The 22,609-nt window shown below is 35.6% G+C and overlaps 2 protein-coding genes and 1 pseudogene across 4 annotated transcripts; 1 reads left to right on the top strand and 2 right to left on the bottom strand.

Moving 5' to 3' along the window:
• Positions 1-86: 86 nt before the first annotated feature.
• LOC120208967 (gibberellin receptor GID1C-like) lies at positions 87-11,434 on the bottom strand. Of its 3 annotated transcripts, none has more exons than XM_039208069.1 (3): positions 11,420-11,434; positions 1,466-1,516; positions 87-1,095 (listed from the first exon to the last, which is right to left on the bottom strand). In XM_039208069.1, exons 2-3 carry the CDS (start codon positions 1,502-1,504, stop codon positions 100-102), a joined length of 1,035 nt encoding a protein of 344 aa, XP_039064000.1. In that variant the 5' UTR covers positions 1,505-1,516; positions 11,420-11,434; the 3' UTR covers positions 87-99. The 3 variants fall into 3 exon arrangements, with proteins under 3 accessions (XP_039064000.1, XP_039064001.1, XP_039063999.1); XM_039208070.1 differs by lacking the exon at positions 11,420-11,434 and adding an exon at positions 5,587-5,597; XM_039208068.1 differs by lacking the exon at positions 11,420-11,434 and having other exon boundaries at positions 1,466-1,768.
• A 4,118-nt stretch (positions 11,435-15,552) lies between these two features.
• LOC120208963 (probable protein S-acyltransferase 17) lies at positions 15,553-17,891 on the top strand. The gene is made up of 8 exons (XM_039208067.1): positions 15,553-15,638; positions 15,730-15,888; positions 15,971-16,043; positions 16,167-16,219; positions 16,840-16,922; positions 17,025-17,077; positions 17,241-17,363; positions 17,464-17,891. The coding sequence occupies exons 1-8, from the start codon at positions 15,553-15,555 to the stop codon at positions 17,731-17,733; spliced, it is 900 nt and encodes a 299-aa protein (XP_039063998.1). The 3' UTR covers positions 17,734-17,891.
• Positions 17,892-18,127: 236 nt separating this feature from the next.
• LOC120208961 lies at positions 18,128-19,374 on the bottom strand (annotated as a pseudogene).
• Between the last annotated feature and the right edge of the window lie 3,235 nt (positions 19,375-22,609).

Below are 22,609 nucleotides of genomic sequence, written 5' to 3'. Positions count from 1 at the left end.
ACCAGCATTAATATGACAGTAATTAGTGGTAATACACAATCATAAACTGCAAACTTGTCGATCGCCACAAGTGAAGGAATGTGATCAAGGTTAATTCTATTAACAATCAGAACCTACAAACTTGCTTATCTCATCCATAACGGTATGGAAGTGGTTGTTATTCGGCAACAAGTAAAAGCCGATCGTGGCCTGTTCCATATATAAAAGTTTAACCTCTTGGTCGGCTTTTTTGAGCCCTTCAACATAAGCCAATTGCCAATCCTGAATAAGGTCCAAACCGGCAACCACGACAAGACTCTTCGGGAATTTGATTCCTTCAAGACTTCTACCGTTAGGTCCAAACGGGTTACATGCATGATGGTCTCTGTCTTCACCTTCAGGGAGGTAAGCTCTCCAATACCAGTCTCGGTCTCGTAGGGTAACAAAGTATTTCCCATCTAAACGCTGTTCGGATTCGGTTCTTTCTTGTCCCCCAAACATTGGATTGAGCAATATGTTTCCCAATACATGTGTTCCCGATTCCATGGCTCGCAAAGCAACATGGTGCACAATGTTACCACCAGAGCTATCTCCAGCTAGATATATATGAACCTTTGAATCTTTTTGACTTTGAAGCCATGGTCTTGAGTTAACCCACTTAAGAGCAGTCCACCCATCATCATAAGCACAAGGGTATCTATTCTCCGGTGCACGTCGATAATTCACAGATAGCACAACAGCCTTACAAAGACCTACCAATCGCCGACACAGAGTGTCGTAGATGGCGCTGTTAGCCGAGGAATGAGCAAAGCTTCCACCATGAAAGAAAATAATAACAGGGACAACCTCAGCTGTAACAGGCTTCTCAAGTTCAGCAACGTTCGGCTGAGGCTCTTCAGCTGTAGCCGGTCTATAGATCCGGCTGAGGAGACTCGTACCACGATCGATGAGGACATCAAACGAGAAAACCCCATCGACCGGGTTGGCGTTAGCCGGGACTTTTCGATCGAGAAACTCTGCCAAGTGACGATTGAAAGTGCCATCAGGTCGACGAAGAAGATTGTAAGCCAACTTAAAATTGGAGATGAGGACCCACGTATTTAGGGGAACCACCATCTATTCAGAGACAAAGGCAAAGATTAAAAACATCAACACAAAGAACATATGCTATGATGCTAGATAAGAACTCCATAATTTTCCACAAAGTAATTTCAAGTGAAAGCAAGGCGATCCAAAACAAGAACATGTGAGATTCCTTCACTAATTTATATTATATTCAAAATCTAATCAAGTCTCCCAAATAAAACAATTAATAGAAGATCTTCAGTAGAGAATACATGATAATACTACAAGTTGTAAAGAAGAAAATCAGCTAAACTCGGGCCGGAGAACATATCAAAAACAGATTACAGTCCAACTTTGACGATCCAATTCTAGATAGAAGTTATAGAAATTGACAAATTAAACAGGGAAAAAAAGATCGAACCTTGCATTCATTGAGGTTGACTTCATTACTTCTAGCCATTTACCTCCTCCTCTAAAGAATAAAGAACAGAAACCCAAAGCTTAAAACAGATCCTCTTGAAGAACAACCCAAAAACACACAAAATTCATATCACAAACCAAACTCGATTTAAACCAACTAAATAAAGAAAACAACAACTCTTAATCGATTTTCCACTCCAAAGATCCTCTGTTCCCACCTTCTTTTTCCTTCTCTTCAACTCATCATCAAGTTGTTGGGCTTAATTATACAAGTTCATAAGAACCAGATAGAGCATATGATTAAGCTCACAGCAATAAAAATAATACGTAGGTTATTGTTATACGAGCGTGCGATGTGTGGTGAGGATGAAGGATGGGAAAAATGTGGCCCAGGTTAGAAGGTGTAAACGGAGGAATACTAAAGTACACCTCATGTGGATGAGGACATGAATGAGATAAAGACAAACTGCGCGGTCGAAAATAACTGTTTTGTCGGTCCCACGTTTTTTTTAATTTGTAAACTCGGATTCGAAATATTTTCATGTCCTGTAACCCTTAGATCCGGCCTATGCGTTTTGACTAAGTCTAGTTGATCATATTCATGATTCTTAAAGATATTTTCTGAAACCGTTATTCAATCATTGTAAAATCACATTTTAAATAACATGATATTATACTATCAAAACCCAACTTGTAAATATAATACCAATAAATAATAAATTAATTTAAAACAGGTCTTCAAAATCAAAATCACAATAAACCGAATAGTAATAGTAAAAGTGTCATCATCTTAAAATACGATACTTTAAAATAAGGTCCATGTCACCAAAATAATGTCAACTAGCAAGATAAAACATAACAGTCAGATATATTTCAAGAGATATGTTGATCCTCCAAGTGCTCGAACCGTTGTATCTAACCAACAGTATCTGAAAGGGGAAAAAATATTTTCGAAATGTGAACTAGGCTCAGTGTGTCCCAACATTACCATAAAATCACAATATGTACATTAAACAAATCATAGTTCAGTAAATCTCACAAATTCGTAAAAGAATTTAACTTTTGAAAATCATAGTTTAAACTCTTTTCTGATACACCATCAGTAGTTCCCAAAATTATGTTCCATATAACTTACTTTATGCACATAGCAAAAAGAAAGCCGACTTAAGGATAGACTATGAAGCTTGTATCCTTAGACCCAAGTCAATAAGTCCATATAGCTTACCCTAAGCACACAACAAAGGAAAGCCGACCTAATGAAACATCTTGGGGCCCTCAAGAGTCACATTAGGCCCGTTTATTAGCTTGATCAGAGCTATACAATTGTAGTTCAATCCATCCAAAAATCAATATCCATATACCAGTCATCAAAGTCTATAAATCATCAACAATAAATCGGTGTACCAACAATAATAATCCATAGATTTTAATATACCATATTTCAAAACATATAAAACCATTATGTAGTAAACAGGAACACACCTCGATAATGGGTTCAGATAGTAGATCTACTGATTGCTGGTTTCACCACGCTCTGTTACAGTTTTCGAACAGGTGAATACTGGTATACGTGGTTTAACAGATCTAGAAGAGTTGGGTCGAGCTATCGAACGATCCGGAGAGTCTCTTGTACCTTCAAATAATAATAATCTATCAGTCTCAAATCTTACTTAATTGTTCAAAACTAGACTTCTTAAGTATATAAACATTTTCTGGGTTCGACTATCAATTTGGGATATTTCGAGTCTGAATTTGGCCAAACGGATTACGGAATCGGAATCAGGACGTCGATAAACATAAAGTATGACTTTTCGAAAGTTCAAATTCTTTATCAAAGTCAAAGTCAACCACTTTGACCGTTGATTTAGAGACTTTCAAGTTCGAATTTGGTGAAACGGACCCCAAAAATGGATTCGGGACGTCGAAAACTGTCAAGATAAGTACTTTCGGAAAAGATTAACGATCGTTTAATAGCCGGTCAAAACCGGTCAAAGTTCTGGTCAAGGAGGTCAACAAACTGTCAAACATTTGAAAATTCCCAAAATGTCACTTTTTTAAAATAATTCCTTGAGTGTCACCTTTTACGAAATAATTCCCAATATGTTACCTTTTTCGAAATATTTCCTATAATGTCACCTTTACAAAATAATTCCCAAAATGTCACCTTTATCGAAATATTTCCCAAAATATCACCTAACAACAATTATTTACCAATCTAGCCATCTTCTTAAAATATTTACTAAACTAACACCCAAACCGGTCAACCACTGTTTTGAAGCTCCCCGGTGTCCTAAAAATTCCCGAAAAATGTCCAAAAATTATTTTAAACGATTTTGAGATACTTACAAAGCTCGGTTCAAAATTTTGAACGGTGGAGAGCTCGATTTCAACAAATCCGAAACTTTGACCACTTCACCCCTCCACTCGCCAGCGACGACGGAGAAACGGTGAACACCGGTGGACTCGGAACGATGCAAGGAACACGATGATGCGGGAGGTGTCGAAAACGGATCAACGATCGGAGATGAATTTATGATTTTCTCGGCGGTGGTGCTAAAAACATGTCGAGACTTTGACTTGAAATTCACGGCGTTTGGCAGCGTTTCGCTATAATTGGTTTACTGGGCTTTGTTCACGAGTCGAAGATGAACACGATGGTGGTTTCAATTTGACGGTTGGAGGTCAGACGGTGTCGAAATCGGGCTTCAAAGCAGAGGTGCGGGAGGAGAATTTTATGAGTTGGTTTCTGTGTTTTCACGCAGAAACCAATTCGTTTCATTTAATAGAAAATGCTGCCGACACTTTTTGGGTAAATTCAGGGATTGGTCCCTGAATTTTCTTCAACTCTAAAACAGGATACAAGTTTTGAAAACTTTCAATTTAGTCCCAAAATTTCACCAATTTACACAATTATAATTTTTTTCCAGGATTGTTACAATTCTCCCCCTCTACAAGAAATTTAGTCCTCGAAATTTACCTTTTGAGAATAGTTGAGGAAACTGAGCCTCCATTGACTCCAACGTCTCCCAAGTAGCTTCTGAGGACCTCGATTACTCCATTGAACTTTGACCATTGAAATACGTCTATTCTGAAGAACTCGCTCATCTCTTTCTAAGATTTGAATGGGCTCCTCCTCATATGACAAATCAGGTCTCAGCTCTACTTCCTCAACCTGAATGATGTGACCTGGATCTGGACGGTATCGCCTCAACATTGATACATGAAAGACATCATGAATACGACTGAGCTCAGGAGGCAACTCAAGCTGATATGCAACAGGTCCTACCCTCTTCAAGATACGAAATGGTCCAAAAATCTTGGACTCAATTTACCCTTACGCCTAAATCTCAATACTTTCTTCCAAGGTGAAACTTTTAAAAAGACATGATCTCTAACCTCAAACTGTATATCTTTCCTTCTCTGTTCTGCATAAGACTTATGCCTATCAAATGCCTCTTTCAGACGGTCACAGATCAATCTGACTGTATCATCCGTCTCTCGCACTAACTTAGGTCCCAAAGTCTTCCTATCATGCAACTCAGTCCAACAAATCGGGGTGCGACATCTACGCCCATAGAGTGTTTCATAGGGTGCCATACGAATGCTTGTATGGTAACTGTTATTGTAAGCAAATTCAGCCAAAGACAAAAAGTTCTCCCAGCTACCATGAAAATCCATTACACAACTCCGTAACATATCCTCCAAAATCTGAATCACTCTCTCAGATTGACCATCAGTTTGTGGATGAAAGGATGTGCTATAATCCAATCTTGTTCCCAAAGCCGTATGTAGCGCCTTCCAAAATCTCGAAGTAAATCTCGGATCTCGATCAGAAATAATAGACACCGGAACACCATGTAATCGGACAATCTCTGAAATATACAATCTCGCCAGCTTGTCTAAAGTATATTTTACCCGCACAGGAATGAAGTGAGCTGACTTTATAAGTCTATCGACAATCACCCAAACTGAATCCTTTTTCGAAGGAGTCATAGGTAAACCAGTAACAAAATCCATAGTAATACGCTCCCATTTCCATTCAGGAATCTTGATAGGTTGTAACAAACCTGATGGATGTTGATGTTCTGCCTTAACTTGCTGACAAGTCAAACACCTAGCCACAAAATTCGAGATGTCTTTCTTCATGCCGACCCAATGATACCTCTCTCTCAAATTCCGATACATCTTATCTCCACCGGGGTGCATAGCATATGGACTACTATGAGCCCCAGTAAGGATAGTCTTCCTCAACTCAGCATCACCAGGCACACAATACCAACCTTTAAAGCATAAAACTTCATCTTGATCAATTGCGTAATCTGAGTTTGTCCCATGCTCTACTTGCTTAATGATGGGAAAGAAGGAGCTATCAAGGGGCTGCTTAGCTTTGATCTCATCAACCAAGGTTGGCTTAACTTGCAATTCTGCTAACATAGTGCCATCGTCATATAAATTCATCCTGGCCATTAAAGACCTCAACTCCGATACCGTCTTTTGACTCAAAGCATCCGCTACAATGTTACCTTTACCAGGGTGATAATCAATCACACAATCATAATCCTTTAGAAGCTCTAGCCAGCGTCGCTGTCTTAAATTAAGCTCCTTCTGGGTCAAAAGATACTTTAAACTCGTATGATCCGTGAAAATGTAACACTTCACTCCATAAAGATAGTGCCTCCAAATCTTCAAGGCAAAAATCACTGCTGCTAACTCCAAATCGTGAGTAGGATAATTACACTCATGCGGTCGCAGCTGACGGGATGCATAAGCCACCACCTTACCTTCCTGCATTAGAACACAACCAAGTCCTGAATGTGACACATCACTATACATTGTAAAATCCTTCCCGGACTCTAGTTGAATCAACACCGGTGCTTGAGTCAAAATCGCCTTTAATTTCTCAAAGCTCTCCTGTTGTGCCTCGCCCCAATCAAACATCACATTTTTCCTTAACAATTTTGTCAAAGGAGAAGCAATGATCGAGAAGTCCTCAACAAAACGTCGATAATAACCAGCCAAGCCCAAGAAACTGCGGATCTCAGATACGTTCTTAGGTCGTTTCCAATTCATAATAGCCTCTATCTTGTTAATAATATGCCTCAGAAACGACACTTCTTGAAGCCAAAACCCACACTTGCTTAGTTTGACATAAAGACGATGCTCTCTCAAAGTCTGCAGAACGATCTTCAAATGCTCGTCATGCTCTGCCTCAGTACAAGAATATATCAGAATATCATCAATGAAGACCACCACAAATTGATCCAAATATGGTCAGAAAACCCGATTCATCAAATCCATGAAAGTTGCAGGAGCATTCGTCAAACCAAAAAGCATCACCAAGAATTCATAATGACCATATCTAGTGCGAATGGCCATTTTTGCAATATCAGATCCTTTAACTTTCAATTGATAATACCCCGAACGAAGATCAATCTTAGAGAATACAGTAGCTCCTCGCAGTTGATCAAATAAGTCATCAATCCTGGGTAGTGGGTATTTATTCTTGACCGTCATCTTATTCAATTTCCGATAGTCAATACATAATCTTAGTGACCCATCCTTCTTTTTCACGAACAGAACTGGAGCTCCCCATGGTGAAGTACTATGTCGGATAAATCCTCGATCGAATAATTCTTGCAATTGGACCTTCAACTCCTTAAGTTCCTTTGGAGCCATACGATAAGGTGCCATCGAAATAGGTGAAGATCCTGGATAAGTCTCAATCTCGAACTCTACCTCTCTATCAGGAGGTAACCCAGGCAATTCCTCCTGAAAAATATCCAGAAACTCGCTAACTGTATGAATCTCCTCGATCGTGGACAATGTACCTTTGGTGTTAAAAATACATACAATGAAAGTCTCATATCCCTTCCGCATCATACGATCAATTTCTATCGCTGAAACTATATTGGAGAGATAGCCAAGACGTTCACCAATTAACACAACGGTCCGGCCATCAGAAGTTTTCAGAGTAGCTCTCTTGTACTCGCAATCTAGATTTACTTTGTGTTTAGTCAACCAATTCATCCCAAGAATTAGATCGAAATCCTCTAAAGAAAGCTCCATAAGATCAGCGAGAAAAATTTCTCCCTGAACCTCAAGAGGACAACGCCGAAATACTTTATTCACTAATACCGCTTGTCCTACTGGACTCGTAACTGTAATAGTATTTTCAGTGTTCTCAATCGGAATCTGAAATTTTCGAGATACCGAGCTCGATACATAGGAGTAAATGGAGCCATTGTCCAGTAATGCAAAGTATGGGATATAATAAATAGTAAATGTACATTCAATAACCTCAGGTTCATCTCTGTCATCCCGACGTCTAGTGGCATAAACCAAAGCTGGTTGTCTAGCCTCAGAAGCTGTTGGCCCTCTATTTTGCTGAGGTCGGGCTCTACTATCTGTCTTGGACGCTAATCCTCGGGTCTTTCCTTAACTACGATCTCTAATTGTGGTATGTACTGTAATCTAAGAACACACAGGAGTCTGAGTAGCGGTCTACTCAAACGAAGCTAGCTGAGGACAATCCCTCCGATAATGACCACTAGATCCACACTGATAGCAAAGACCCATCTTCTTACGACACTCTCATGTGTGCTGTTTACCGCAATACTCACAAAAAAGTCCATGATAATACGACGAGGAACCATCTCGACTGCCAACTAACGGTGAGGATGCTGCAGGCCTAAAACGTGTATTGCTTCTCTGAGGGCCAAAATATGAGTCCTCTTCCTAGACTTTGCTGATGACTCAATATTAGTCGCTCCTATGATCGATGTAGTCATGCCGATACCTGTGGCAGAAGGCAGATTCGTTGGGGTCGTAGGAGCAGGATCACCTAACGGAGGTGGGGGATCTACTCGTATCCCATCGATCGGGTCTGTAAATCTAGCCACTCGACCTTGTCTACGGCTAGTTTGATGACCACGTCTAGCACTAATTTTGATGGATCTCAAGTTTACTCTAGAAGATGAAACTTAGGGTTAGATAAGCACTTGGAGTCTCGAACACAGTTAAAATTCTTAATAATTTTGTGACATGGCCTTAGTAACCTGTTTTGTAAAATATTTCAAAACCGTATTTTCAATGTGGACTCATACACAGTCCGAGGGTTAAAAACCAAAAGCTCTGATACCAATAAATGTAAACCCTCAGACCCGACCTATGCGTTTTGACTAAGTCTAATGGATCACATACATGATTCTTAAAGACATTTTCTGAAACCGTTATTCAATCATTGTAAAATCACATTATAAATGACATGATATTATACTATCAAAACCCAACTTGTAAATATAATACCAATAAGTAATAAATTAATTTAAAACAGATCTTCAAAATCAAAATCATAATAAACCGAATAGTAATAGTAAAAGTGTCATCATCTTAAAATACGATACTTTAAAATAAGGTTCATGTCACCAAAATAATGTCAACTAGCAAGATAAAACATTAATCAGATATACTTCAAGAGATATATTGATCCTCCAAGTGCTCGAACCGATGCATCTAACCAACAGTATCTGAAAGGGGGAAAACATTTTCGAAAGGTGAGCTAGGCTCAGTGTGTCCCAACATTACCATAAAATCACAATAGGTACATTAAACAAATCATAGTTCAGTAAATCTCACAAATTCGTAAAAGAGTTTAACTTTTAAAAATCATAGTTTAAACCCTTTTCTGGTACACCATCAGTAGTTCCCAAAATTATTTTCCATAAAGCTTACTTTATGCACATAGCAAAAAGAAAGCCGACTTAAAGATAGGCTATGAAGCTTGTATCCTTAAGCCCAAGTCAATAAGTCCATATAGCTTACCCTAAGCACACAGCAAAGGAAAGCCGACCTAATGAAACATCTTGGGACCCTCAAGAGTCACATTAGGCCAGTTTATTAGCTTGATCAGAGCTATACAATTGTAGTTCAATCCATCCAAAAATCAATATCCATATACTAGTCATCAAAGTCCATAAATCATCAAAATAAATCGGTGTACAAACAATAATAATCCATAGATTTCAATGTACCATATTTCAAAACATATAAAACCATTATGTAGTAAACATGAACACACCTCGATAATGGGTTCAGATAGTAGATCTATTGATTGCTGGTTTTACCATGCTCTGTTACAGTTTTCGAACGGGTGAATACTGGTATACGTGGTTTAACAGATCTAGAAGAGTTGGGTCGAGCTGTCGAACGATCCGGAGAGTCTCTTGTACCTTCAAACAATAATAATCTATCAGTCCCAAATCTTACTTAATTGTTCAAAGCTAGACTTATTAAGTATATAAGCATTTTCTGGGTTTGACTATCAATTTGGGGTATTTCGAGTCTGAATTTGGCCAAACGGATTGCGGAATCAGAATCAGAACGTCGATAAACATAAAGTATGACTTTTCGAAAATTCAAATTCTTTGTCAAAGTAAAGTCAACCACTTTGACCGTTGATTTAGAGACTTTCAAGTTCGAATTTGGTGAAACGGACCCCAAAAATGGATTCGAGACGTTAAAAACTGTCAGGATAGGTATTTTCGGAAAAGATTAACGATCGTTTAATAGCCGGTCAAAGCCGGTCAAAGTTCTGGTCAAAAGAGGTTAACAAATTGTCAAACATTTGAAAATTCCCAAAATGTCACTTTTTTTAATATAATTCCCAGAGTGTCACCTTTTATAAAATAATTCCCAATATGTTACCTTTTTTGAAATATTTCCCATAATGTCACTTTTACAAAATAATTCCAAAAATGTCACCTTTATCGAAATATTTCCCAGAATATCACCTAACAACAATTATTTACCAATCTAGCCATCTTCTTAAAATATTTACTAAACTAACACCCAAACCGGTCAACCACTGTTTTGAAGCTCCCCGGTGTCCTAAAAATTCCCGGAAATTTTCCAAAAATTATTTTAAGCGATTTTGAGATACTTACAAAGCTCGGTTCAAAATTTTGAACGGTGGAGAACTCGATTTCAACAAATCCGAAACTTTGACCACTTCACCCCTCCACTCGCTGGCGACGACGGAGAAACGGTGAACACCGGGGAACTCGGAACGATGCAAGGAACACGATGGTGCGGGACGTGTCGAAAACGGATCAGCGATCGGAGATGAATTTATGATTTTCTCGGCGGTGGTGCTAAAAAAACGTCGAGACTTTGACTCGAAATTCACGGCATTTGGCGGCGTTTCGCTATAATTGGTTTACTGGGCTTTGTTCACGAGTCGAAGATGAACACGATGGTGGTTTCAATTTGACGGTCGGAGGTTAGACGGTGTCCGAATCGGGCTTCAAAGCAGATGTGCGGGAGGAGAATTTTATGAGTTGGTTTCTGTGTTTTCACGTAGAAACCAATTCGCTTCATTTAATAGAAAAGGCTGCCGATACTTTTTGGGTAAATTCAGGGCTTGGTCCCTGAATTTTCTTCAACTCTAAAACATGATACAAGTTTTGAAAACTTTCAATTTAGTCCCAAAATTTCACCAATTTACACAATTATAATTTTTTTCTTTTCATTATTTTCAGGGTTGTTACATGCCCGATGTTGTTTGATCAGAACAGTCAACCCTTGTTCATCGACGAATGAAAATGTCATATTGATTTGGTCACTTACTTTATTATTTTATTAAATTTTAATAAATTAAACTGTTGATAATTTGATAATGTGATCCATTAATGAAATGATTTAATTTTTATTTTAATACCTACAAATTAGATAAGATATTGATTATAGATCTTTTTGTAAATTTAAATTAGTTTAGAGATAATATTTTAATTTATCCATTTTTAATAGGTTTTTTTCTCAGCCCAATTGTTGTTTATCTTCTCCCTGTTTCTTCTTCATATATCTCTGCTCCATTGCACTAGTTGCATTCTTTCAAGGGTTCATGCTACATTTCAAGAATAATGAAAGATTTCTAATTTTTGATAACAAATAATAACACCACAAATTTAGAGAAAAATGAGAGGGTAGACATCTAAAGATAAAATGGAGCTAGATAATCATAGTTATATAAACTAAAATTCAATTTTCAAAGATTGAGATTGCAAAATGTCAAATCCAACAAGGAACATGAAGACAAATCAATGGATCAAAATAACTTGATAACTAGATATCACTATTCGACGATGATTTCCCCTTGAGAAAGTGTCTCCGATGAAACATAATCAATAGATACAAACAACATGATAACTTGATAGATGAATTCATTCACTGATCTCAATACAAAATGCATGATCTTCAACGTTGAATCTTTGTTTTTGCTCAAGAACAAAAAAAAATCGATTATAGATCCTTATGAATCACTATTAACCCCTATAGCCTGTGCGATTTGTCACAACACATCCACCACGCCAGCCTCCGAGTGCCTCATTTCCACGACGATCCGATCGAACAACTCATCGTCAGAGCAAAGCTCTAGTAGTAAGTGAACGTCGGTTTGATCTTTGTAAACGTCGTGGAGGTCGATCATGTTCTGATGCGACAAACGTTCGCAATGATCTTTTGCATCACGGGGATTTCGTTGGTCAACAATGCTCTGAATATGAGAACCTAATATTGTGTCGTCAATAATGTTGCCATTGAAGAAGTTATAATTTTCTTGGCTTGAGGCGGTGGCATCACCATGGTGGTGAATCTTTTAAGAGGTTTAATGAAAAATTCTTTGCATTTTTCACGATTTTCATTATTTTTTTATATATTTTCTTACAACTTATAACCCACTTAATTCGACTTCAAATAATTACAACAAATAATTAGAAATAAGAAGGTTATTGCAATGGAATATAGATGTTTGAAGAAGAAGTCAGGAGAAGATAAGCAATATTGGGGGTTGGGGAGACAAATATTAAATAATAGATAAATTGAAATATTGTCCCTAAACTAATTTGAATTTGTAAAAGACCCATAATTAGTATTTTGTCTAAAATTTAGGGGTTAAAATAATAATTAAACTATTTTACTAACGAGTCACGTTATCAAACTAACGACATTCAACATTCAAGTGACTAAAACTTATGTTTTTTGAATTTAGTGAGCAAAAGTGTATATATATGAAAGTGACCAAAACTTAATCCACGTGGAAATGATATAATTTTAGTTTTATATATTTACTATGACATGTTAGTAAACCATTAAAGGTTGAACTGTCATTAACCTTCAGTGAACACATTTTAAGTAAATTGAAACAAAAATGACCAAATTTTAATTAAAACGAAATGAAAGTGACTAAATCTTATATTTTTTGATTCAACAAGGAAAAATTATAAAACTCAAACGAAAGTGACCATTTATGTAGTTTACCCATATTTTAATTTTTCTAAATGTTTTAAGTTTATTTTTAAATTTTTTATAAATTTAAAACTCATTAAACGAACTTAACTATAAATAAAAGCTCATACGTCTAAATAACTTTGTCTGTATGCAAGAACATTTGGACACAGTTATTCATCGTCTCCGGGGCCACTGTTCCCTAAATTTGTATCATTAAAATATGGGTAAACTACTTCGTTGGCCACTTAACTATTAAGACCTTTTATTTTTGCCACTCATCTTACAATTTTGTCAATTAAATCACTTAATTATTTAATTTGTTCAATCAAACCATTAGCCGTTAATATTTAATAGAAAAGCTGATGTAACAATTAAAAGAATTGGTATATGGTTACATTTAGTCATTAATATTTATACTCTCTTAATTCGGTCATAAATTAAATTAAATTAAATTTAATAAGTTAACCATTCAATCAAGATATGAATGTGTCAATATAGAAGCATGACACATGTCAATAATTGATTGGAGAATATTTTTTTATTAATTTAAATTTATTTAATTAAATAATGTTTCTATCTAATCAAGAGGTGACACGTGTCACCAACCGCTTGGATAGAAAATAAAGGGTTGAAATTGCTCTTGGATGGAATCTAACTTCAGACCAAATGGATGCATAAACAACACCCAAGCCACTACACCAAACTACCCCAATGGTTTATTACTTGCAACAAAAATATTAAAAAATAGATTTTTTAATTTTTAATAATTTTGATGTAAAGTATTTAATTTTTTTATAATCAGCAGTGATTAATTTATTAATAGATTAACTTGGATCAAATATTTAAAAAATTAATTCTAATTTATTTTTACTTCTATTTTTATCAAGCTTTAAAAGGATAAATACAATTTGTTGTAAATTATAAACCATCGAGGATGTTTGGTGCAGTGGTTGGAGTGTTGTTTATGCATCCATTTGGTCCCAAGTTCGATTTCACCCAAGAGAAATTTCATCTCCTGTAATTTCTATCTCAATCGGTTGGTGACACGCGTATCCTCCAATCATATGTATTAACACGCGTCATACTCTTATGTTGACAGATGTTAGATCATGATTGAATGATTAATTTCTTACACTAAATTTAATTTACGACTAAATTGAGAGAATATATAAATATTAAGGACTAAATGTAAAAATGTACCAATTCTTTTAATTGCCACATCAATATTTTCGTCAAATATTAACGACTAGTGGTGTGATTGACAAAATTAAAAGATCGATGGTAAAAGTAAAATGGTTAAATAATTAAGTGGTTAACTGAGTAGTTTATCCTTAAAAAATATATAAAATAAATACATATTTGGACCTTCAAATTTTGATTTCTTTTGATTTTATTCCTCTTATTTTTATTGTTATTTATACCCTGTTGTCCTTAAATTATAAATTTGGCTTCGTCAGTCTTTAAGATGTATGTATTATAAATTGACTAAGAAAAATATAAACAAATTACTATTTCTAAAGGTTTTAAATTCAAATAATTATATTTATAGAGTGTATGTATATAATTAATTAATAAAATTATTAATAAATAATATTTTATAATCATCTTATAATATAAAAAAAATCATGAACCTATGTGTTTCATCAGTTTTTTTTTTACTGAATCAGTCAGTTCCCGCCATACCTAACCAAGACCACAATTATTCTAGCGGTAAACTATAAAAGCAGTCAGCAACCTTTTAGAATACTTGTATTTTGGTCACTGAACTTTTAAACCTTCACAATAAAGTTACAACAAACATCTGAAAAACCGAACCCGAAATCAGAAACTACCACTAAACAAAACCAAACCAAGCCATCCCATGAAAATCTAACCAGGTTTTCCAGATTCTCTCTCAAAATCCCCTCTGTTTCTCCATTGTCTCGAATACCCGGCAAAAGCTTTCCCTTTTGTTCACAAAGATAATGTCTTTGCATTGGTTATTGATATGCCATGGAATGATCACTCTTACGATAGTTGTTTCCTTCCTCTGTGGGCAGTGGCCAATCTTCCAAGGAACACCCATCAGCTCCATCCATCGTTTCCTCACTTTCGGAGCATATAGATACTTCTTGTAACTTTCATTTTTTTTCACGTTTCTTTGATGGGTTTCTTATTTGTTTCAGGAAGTTTATTGGGGCTGTTTTTGGAGATAGAGGAACAAATTCGGTTCTCTCTGTTGAGTATTATTGCTGTGATAGGGCTAATCCCATCTTACAGGTATAATTCTATACCAGTTGAAATGATTTAATTGAATGTTTGAAACCCATGGAATACGATTTATTGTTCTTGTTTCGTAGCATGTTGATGATCGAGTTTCAATGGTTTTTTAGTATTTATTGAGTAATCAAATTAGGATGCATGACAGTTATTTTATTGGGAACATTAGAAAGCAGAATAGCATAGGTAATGATGCTTCGTTTCACTTAATTTTGATGCTAAACGTCGAACTGTAAGATTCATTTTGTATACATTAATATGAGGAGGTCCTGGGCTAGAGGGAAAACTCAAAGCATGTGCATTAGATTTGATGAACAATATAAACCGAATAGATGTCGATTCTGTGATTCTGTCCCAGCCCGTAATTCGTTTTCAATGTTATAACCTTTGCAATGCCATAGAAACCAATTGTTTTCCGATGCAAGCATACGACTTTAAAACCAAAGTTCGCAAAAGATGATCTTATAAAGGGATGTTTTGCACAAAAGGGGTGATTTTCATATTGTGGTCAACCATTTTTATGATTCTCTATGACAGATTATATACATGGCAATAATTGGAACGACTTATTACATTGTAGTGAAGACGTCTTTTAGCTATATTCCTGGGCACTATCTAAGCGAAGTGCATAGGTATGTGCTAAGAAGTGAGTTCTCTGCTGTAACCTGATTTCCTTAAAGTGATTCTCTTCCCTTTTCCCCTTGGATTTTGTACTTATTGTAGGTACGGAAGTTTTTTGGCGGTTGCTATTGGCGTTTTTCTATTTTTATTGACTAGTTTTTCTGATCCGGGAACTGTGAAGGCAGAGAATGTTTCACATGCTTATCCTTATGAAAATCTGATTTTAACCAAGAAAGAATGCCCCACTTGTAAAATTCCAAAGTAGGTTCATTGCTGTGGTTTCATATTTCTTGTTGGCCTTTTTTGTTTGCATAAGATGTGATGAGATGTTCTATCATTCCAGACCCGCTAGATCGAAGCACTGCAGCTTATGCAAACGATGTGTCGCCCGCTTTGATCATCACTGTGGATGGATGGTTTGACTGACATCTCGATTTATTTTTTTCTTTGATATTTTTTTTGCAAGTTGTTCTATGTAAAAGATGTTAACAATCCTAATCTCATTTGATGTCTACTCAAGATGGTGTCACTTATTACAGAATAACTGTATTGGGGAGAGGAATACCCGATACTTCATGACTTTTCTTATATGGTGAGTTCTGCACTATTTAATTCGCTTAATTTCCCTTTTACATTTTGTTCCCCCTTCAAATTCGGTAGATACTTATGTTGGTGATGTCACTTAACATGAGCAGCCTCTTTTACTTGGTGATTATGTTGCTTTGACTCTTCATTTTTCCTGAACTATTCATATCCGGCGTTCGGACCCTCCTACTGCTTGATTATGAAAATACTTGGTGAAGTTTGAACATATTCATGTCACACACACACAGGATTCGAAGTAGCATAGCTCGGTGGAAAAATCCAACACCAACAACCTTTTCTGTCAATTAGTTGGGCCATGGTCAAGGTTTCATCATTAACCATGAATGGAGCTTTTAAATATCCCATTTCCATTAATGTATGAAAGTTCTAAGCACAAAATATTGCATTAATTTTGGTTCAAGTAATGATCTAGATCAAGTAATCGGGAAGTGCCTTCTTTTATCCTTTAATATAAAACACTTGTTCATTTGCGGACTTGTTTGAGATTGAGAACGCAGTTCATCCTTTTGTTCCTTGCTTCCCGCGCACAACATGTCTCAGTATGAGTTACAGCACAAGTTGCTTTTCCATTTTAGTGTTCAAAATTCATATTTAGCATTTCTTCAGGCATTTCCTTCTTTGTGTGTATGGGACGATTGCTATCGGATTGGTTCTTGCTGGACGAGTGGAAGAATTGCAAATTGTGCATATTTAATAGGTAAATTGATTTGGATCAACATTTTTTAGTTTCCTAATATTCTACGAACTAAACATTTGATGCTGTTTACTTCGTTTTCCTTCTTTCCCCCCAGCTTATTATGGTGTAGATAATTCTGTTCCCAGTTTAGCTCCATATATCGCACAGGTAAGTGTCATATGTATGATATTATATGAAATTTTTGGTTAGGGTAATTGCTTGTTGTGACTTTAACTTCCTATAATGTCTTTTTTTATATCGTTTCTGCTTTAGATTTCGAGTATTACAGTAGGCTGTTCATGTTTAATTAGTTGTCATTCGGTTTTCGCAGTGGCTAGGAGACGCACATAACACCCAAATACTTCTTATGGTGTTCTTGGCTATAGTTTCTCTTCTATTAGCGGGTTTCTTTGCATATCATGCAAATCTTTGTCTCACAAACACATTTAACGAGGTGAGTTCTATTTAGACCTTGTTCATTCAGTGGTTTGTTACCTTAATCCGGATACAAACCCGGAACCGCTCACCCCTGTAACGTGTTTTTGAAATTGCAGACCTTCAAGTGGCAAGACTACGTAATCTGGCAGAAGAAAGTGAATGAAGCACAAGCACCATTGAGTGTGGACACCACTGGGATGACGGGGGAAGGAAATCCTGAAGAGAACAAATGTAAATCCTTCTTCGGAAGGTTCCTTCTACAGAAGACTGAAGTTGTCGTAAGAAAAAATATGTACGACAAAGGGTTACTCCACAATATCTACGAGGTCATCTTTCCGTTCTCGACAAGAGCATCGTTTTCGCAGACGAAATCGAAATCGGGATGAGGTTTTGTCGACTGATAACACATTCATTAACATGGAACCTCCTATCATCGTGTTACGCAGAAGTTCAAGATCGATGATCGAGTCAAAATCTCGAGGCTCGCATTTGGAGCATGGGCCACTTATGCAGCTTCTTGATGGCTTAATATTGTTGTTCTGGAAAATGGAAATCTGTACTCGTCTTTTTTTTGTCATTTCAAGTAACCGTGTTAAGTACTCATTGGGGTATTCAACGTTAGTAAAGAGATAAATATATCGATGTCGAGTATATAAATTAACGTTAGTAGGAAGGATCCATGTAATAATTCTTCTTAATAAAGAGATAGTTATACGATGTCGAATATATACAACATTTTAGAAGCGGACCGCCTTTGGGGACATGTCGATAGAGCATTCGTTAGTGGTCTTGCAGATATCATTTCTCCTCCAAGAACGAAACTACTTCCCCTGCCATAGCTCCCGGCGTCAGACAAACTCCATCTTTCTGGTTTATTTCAATCTGGAAATGACAGTTTAGAATGATAGCCAAACTATAAGCTCAATATCGGTGTTAGTAGCTTCCCATGGTCATCTATGAACATAGCTCACATTTCAACGGCGGTTCGTAAGGATCATCTATGCCTGTAAAACCTATAATAAACAACACAATTCTTTGTTATGTCCCTTAAAGATGAGGCCATTGCCTTATTGGCCTAAGCCATATGTAAAATGTATACGAGTAAAGTTGTTGGTGGTAGAGGAGTAGGGAAACATGGAGGAAAATTCTTGTCTAACGAAATATCCGAACGCAATCAACGGAACCTTAATCTTTCCTGCAGTGCGAGCTTGTAAAGGCCTTTGGGATCGCTTTCTTCACACAATGTCAGAGGATGTTCGTGAAAACCTGGAGATGTGCAAGGAAAAATGCATTTTGATTTAAGTAAAAAGAATTAAGATGAGAACCAAGCAAAAGGGGGTTTGCCTCTATAAAGTTCTCGTCCGGCATGTTCTCGATTTCCTATATGGAGATATTAGACTGGCAATGCAGATTAAGCCAACATCTGCAAATAGCTTTGCAACTTCAGCTAAACAAGAGTGCAGAAAACATTAGAAACAACTCCAATAAGATGCATCAAAGAACTGTGTTCATCAAGTAATGGCATAGTGTTTAATAGTACATTTCTTGGTTGCCAAGAAATTAACTCAAGGAAACTTGTACTTCTCAAGAGCATACTTACCGACCCTGCATATTTTCCGCTCGATCTTCTGCCTTGAAACCGAGATCCTTGTTTAATCCATGCCGAAGGGGCTGTCACCGTCGAGTACGTAAGATAATTTCCCCCTTGTATACAGTTCCCTTAATGAACATGCAAGTGTACTTTTACCTGAACATGATGGTGCAAATCAGAGTAAATTTTAGAATTCGAACCTTAGTTGAAGCAAATCGAGTCTAGTTGCTAAAATGTTTTAATTTTCCGGGAAAAAAACTAGAGCACATAGGGAAGTCCATTTGATATAAACCTGATCCACTGAGACCTGTGATCCATACAAAACTCATTTGGCAAAGGAGTTTCTGCCTTTCAAGCTTCCCAACCGGGCATTCTTGCCAGAATATATTAGTTGAATTTCCGATCGTCGACATCTTAAGTTATTTAGTCTTTTGATTCTCTCTATATATAGGAACACAAACGAGTAAACCCAGAATTGTTAACAACCAGATAATCTACGCATTTCATGCTATTAAATATAACTAACCGCCTCAACCCAAATAACCAGCAAGAGAGCTGCAATGATCCCAAAAAAGATGAAAATTTTGCACAAAAGAAATGGCCCAGAAAATATACATACATACATACATACCAAAAAGAAAAAGAAGAGAAACACATACATACATAGAAACTATAGAAACATGTTATCATATCGTATTAATTTGCAGTGTTGATGTTATTCTTAAGTACCCATCACATGAAAGTGAGGGAGAAAGGTATTGTTAGGTACCTACCTGAGCGAGAAAGAAACAAGGTTATTGAAAGGTGAAAGCTTGGCAAGTTTATTGTTTAGTTATTTTATTAATAATATTTTTAAGAAGACGCAAAGTTGAAAGAAGCAAAAGAGAGAACCCGTGTTTAGTGTGTGAATCCAAGACCATCTGGTTGGAGCTGGAGACGGCGTAGACAAAGGAAAAAAGACAAGGAAATAGTTACTTTATTTGACTTTTATGATTTAATTTTTTTAATAAATTATACGAGTAATCACTCGTGAAAAATCATTTTGATTATCGATGTTTCAATTTAATCAAATAGAACATCCAACTATTTAAATGGTTCAATTAAGTCATTGACCCTTAACTTTTAAGGGTAGAGATGATGTGACCGTTAAAATTTGACGGGAGAATGACTCATCAATTAATTTTTTGATATAATTATATATTGGGTCCTTGTTACATTCAATATATTTATTTTTCTCCAAGGTGACACATGTTACCCTCATGGAAGAAAATAAACCAAAGATGGATGAGGGGAATTGAACCCAAGACTAGGTGAATCAGCAGCAACCAAACCACTAAGCTAAGGCAACTATTTCATATATATTAGACAACAAGCATATATATTTTGTAATCTAGTATGTAAATGTTTTTACTCAAAATTAATAATATTTCATATATCTTAAATAGAGATGGGTATGGGTCGAGTTTGGGTCAGGTTTCGGCCAATCCGACCCGAAATTTTTGCATTCTTCATTCGACCCGACCCAAAAAATATATATCCTCCACCATACCTGATTTTTTTAGATAAAATACGATTCTGATCCGACCCGAAATAATAAAAAATATTATTTTTATTCAATAAAAACAATGATTTAATTGAAAAATATATATAAGGGTATTATTATAATTATTTCTAAATATATAAGGTAAAATTATATTTTTTTCGGGTAGAGTATTTTCACCCTAAATCCGAATCCTACCTGACCCAAATTTTTTTAAAAACCCGATTCAATCAGGTTGGGTCGGAACCCGTCGAGTTCGGATCCCATACCCCTCCTTAATCTTAAATATATCTTTTATTTTTGTTTTAATTTATTAAGTATATTTTATTTTAATATAAAAATATATATTTTATTTTTATCAGCACTTCGCGGACCAGCAGACAAATACTTCGTTGGCTTGCACGCAGCTCGACATCGGCATGGAGATCAACGAAGACGTAAAGAGGGATGAAGTGGAGATGCTTGTTAGGGAGTTAATGGTGGGAGAAAAGGGTATCGAAATGAAAGCAAAGGCCATCGAATTGAAGAAGAAAGCGAAGGACACTTCCGATCACGGCGGTTCTTCTTCTCGGAACTTGGAAACTTGTTAACCGACGTTCTTGGCACTCCGATTGTGTGACATTAATATGAAATGCGGTTACTTGTTATTGCTTTTGTCTGAACTGTGTGCAGTTCAAATGTGTTTGTGCATTATGTTGTTTTGGTCCATTGTATTTGTATTTCACCTTTCCTCTGTTGAAATAAAATATTTTAATGCACTTGTTCTATTAAAAAATATTTAATAAATAAAAATAAAATAAAAGATATATTTAAGTGATTATAAATATAAAATATATATTTTTATATTAAAATAAAAATGAAATATATTTAATAAGTAAAAAATAAAATATATATTTAAGATATAAAATATTGTTAATGTTGAGTAAAACAATTACGTACTATAAACAATATATATAAACTTGATGTCCATTATATACCAAATGGTTGCTTGGGTTAGTGGTTTGGCTGCTGCTATTTCACCCAATAATTTTGGGTTTGGATCCCTTCATCCACCTTTGGTTTATTTTCTTCCGAGAGGATGACACGTGTCATCCTTTGATTGAAGAAAAATAAATCTATTAAATTTATTGAATTTAATCAAAATTAGGATCAAATTGACATCTTATGTAAGTAACAATGACCAAATATATAATTATACCAAAAAGTTAAATGAGGAGTCATTCTCCCGGTTAAATTTTAACTGTCATGCCACATCCACCTTAAAAGTTAACTATCAGTGGCTTGATTGAATCATTTAAATGTGTGTGGTTTGTTTGATCAAATTGAACATTGGTGGTCAAAATGATTTTTGACCACAGTTGAGTGGTCACCCTTGTAGATTATCCTAATTTTTTTATTAGTACGGGATAGATATAAGGCTGTTCATACACAATTCTTCACTGTTTGACATTAAACGCTCATGCCCTTGCCATTGTTGGGTTGTTTTAACTTATTAAACTCATTAAGACTGAAGATTCAACTATTTTTTTAATTACACTACACCTATTAAACTTTCACGATCGAATCAAATGACCTAAATTAAAAAATACTTCATTAAAATTAAATCAACTAACTAAAAAAATTCGATTGATATTTTTTTATAAAATTTCAGTTCAGTTATGGTTGAAGATTTTTTTGGTTAATTCAATTTTGACTAACTAGATTGGGTTAATAATTGAATTTATGTAAGACACTATAAAAAAATTTTAATTTAGTTCAATTTCTTTATTTTATGAGTTTGATTTAAATTAATAATTTGATTTTGATCTATTTAATATATATATAATATTTTATCGAAATAATATAATTTTAAGAGTAAACTACACTAAATACTATGAAATTCAAGTCTAAGTCATTTATATCATTAGCCTTTCGATTTTTTATTATAATATTAAACTTTGATTTTAATTTCAATTGTACAGTTAAATTATTAACTTTAATGACACAATGAGGTAAACATAATTTGATGTTACTGTGGTGGCGTGAGCTTTTAATCAGTTTGATTTTGGCACTATATTTTCTCGTCCATCAGCCATCACCGATCATGTTTTTCCCGATAAGATTAATACCAGATCACTCTCATTTCACATAT

Source organism: Hibiscus syriacus, unplaced genomic scaffold (genome assembly GCF_006381635.1).
Source record: "Hibiscus syriacus cultivar Baekdansim isolate YM2019G1 unplaced genomic scaffold, ASM638163v2 tig00017959_pilon, whole genome shotgun sequence".
NCBI classification, from domain to species: Eukaryota; Viridiplantae; Streptophyta; class Magnoliopsida; order Malvales; family Malvaceae; genus Hibiscus; species Hibiscus syriacus.
The sequence above is the reverse complement of the archived record's forward strand: the minus strand, read 5'-3'. Positions and strand labels throughout refer to the sequence as shown.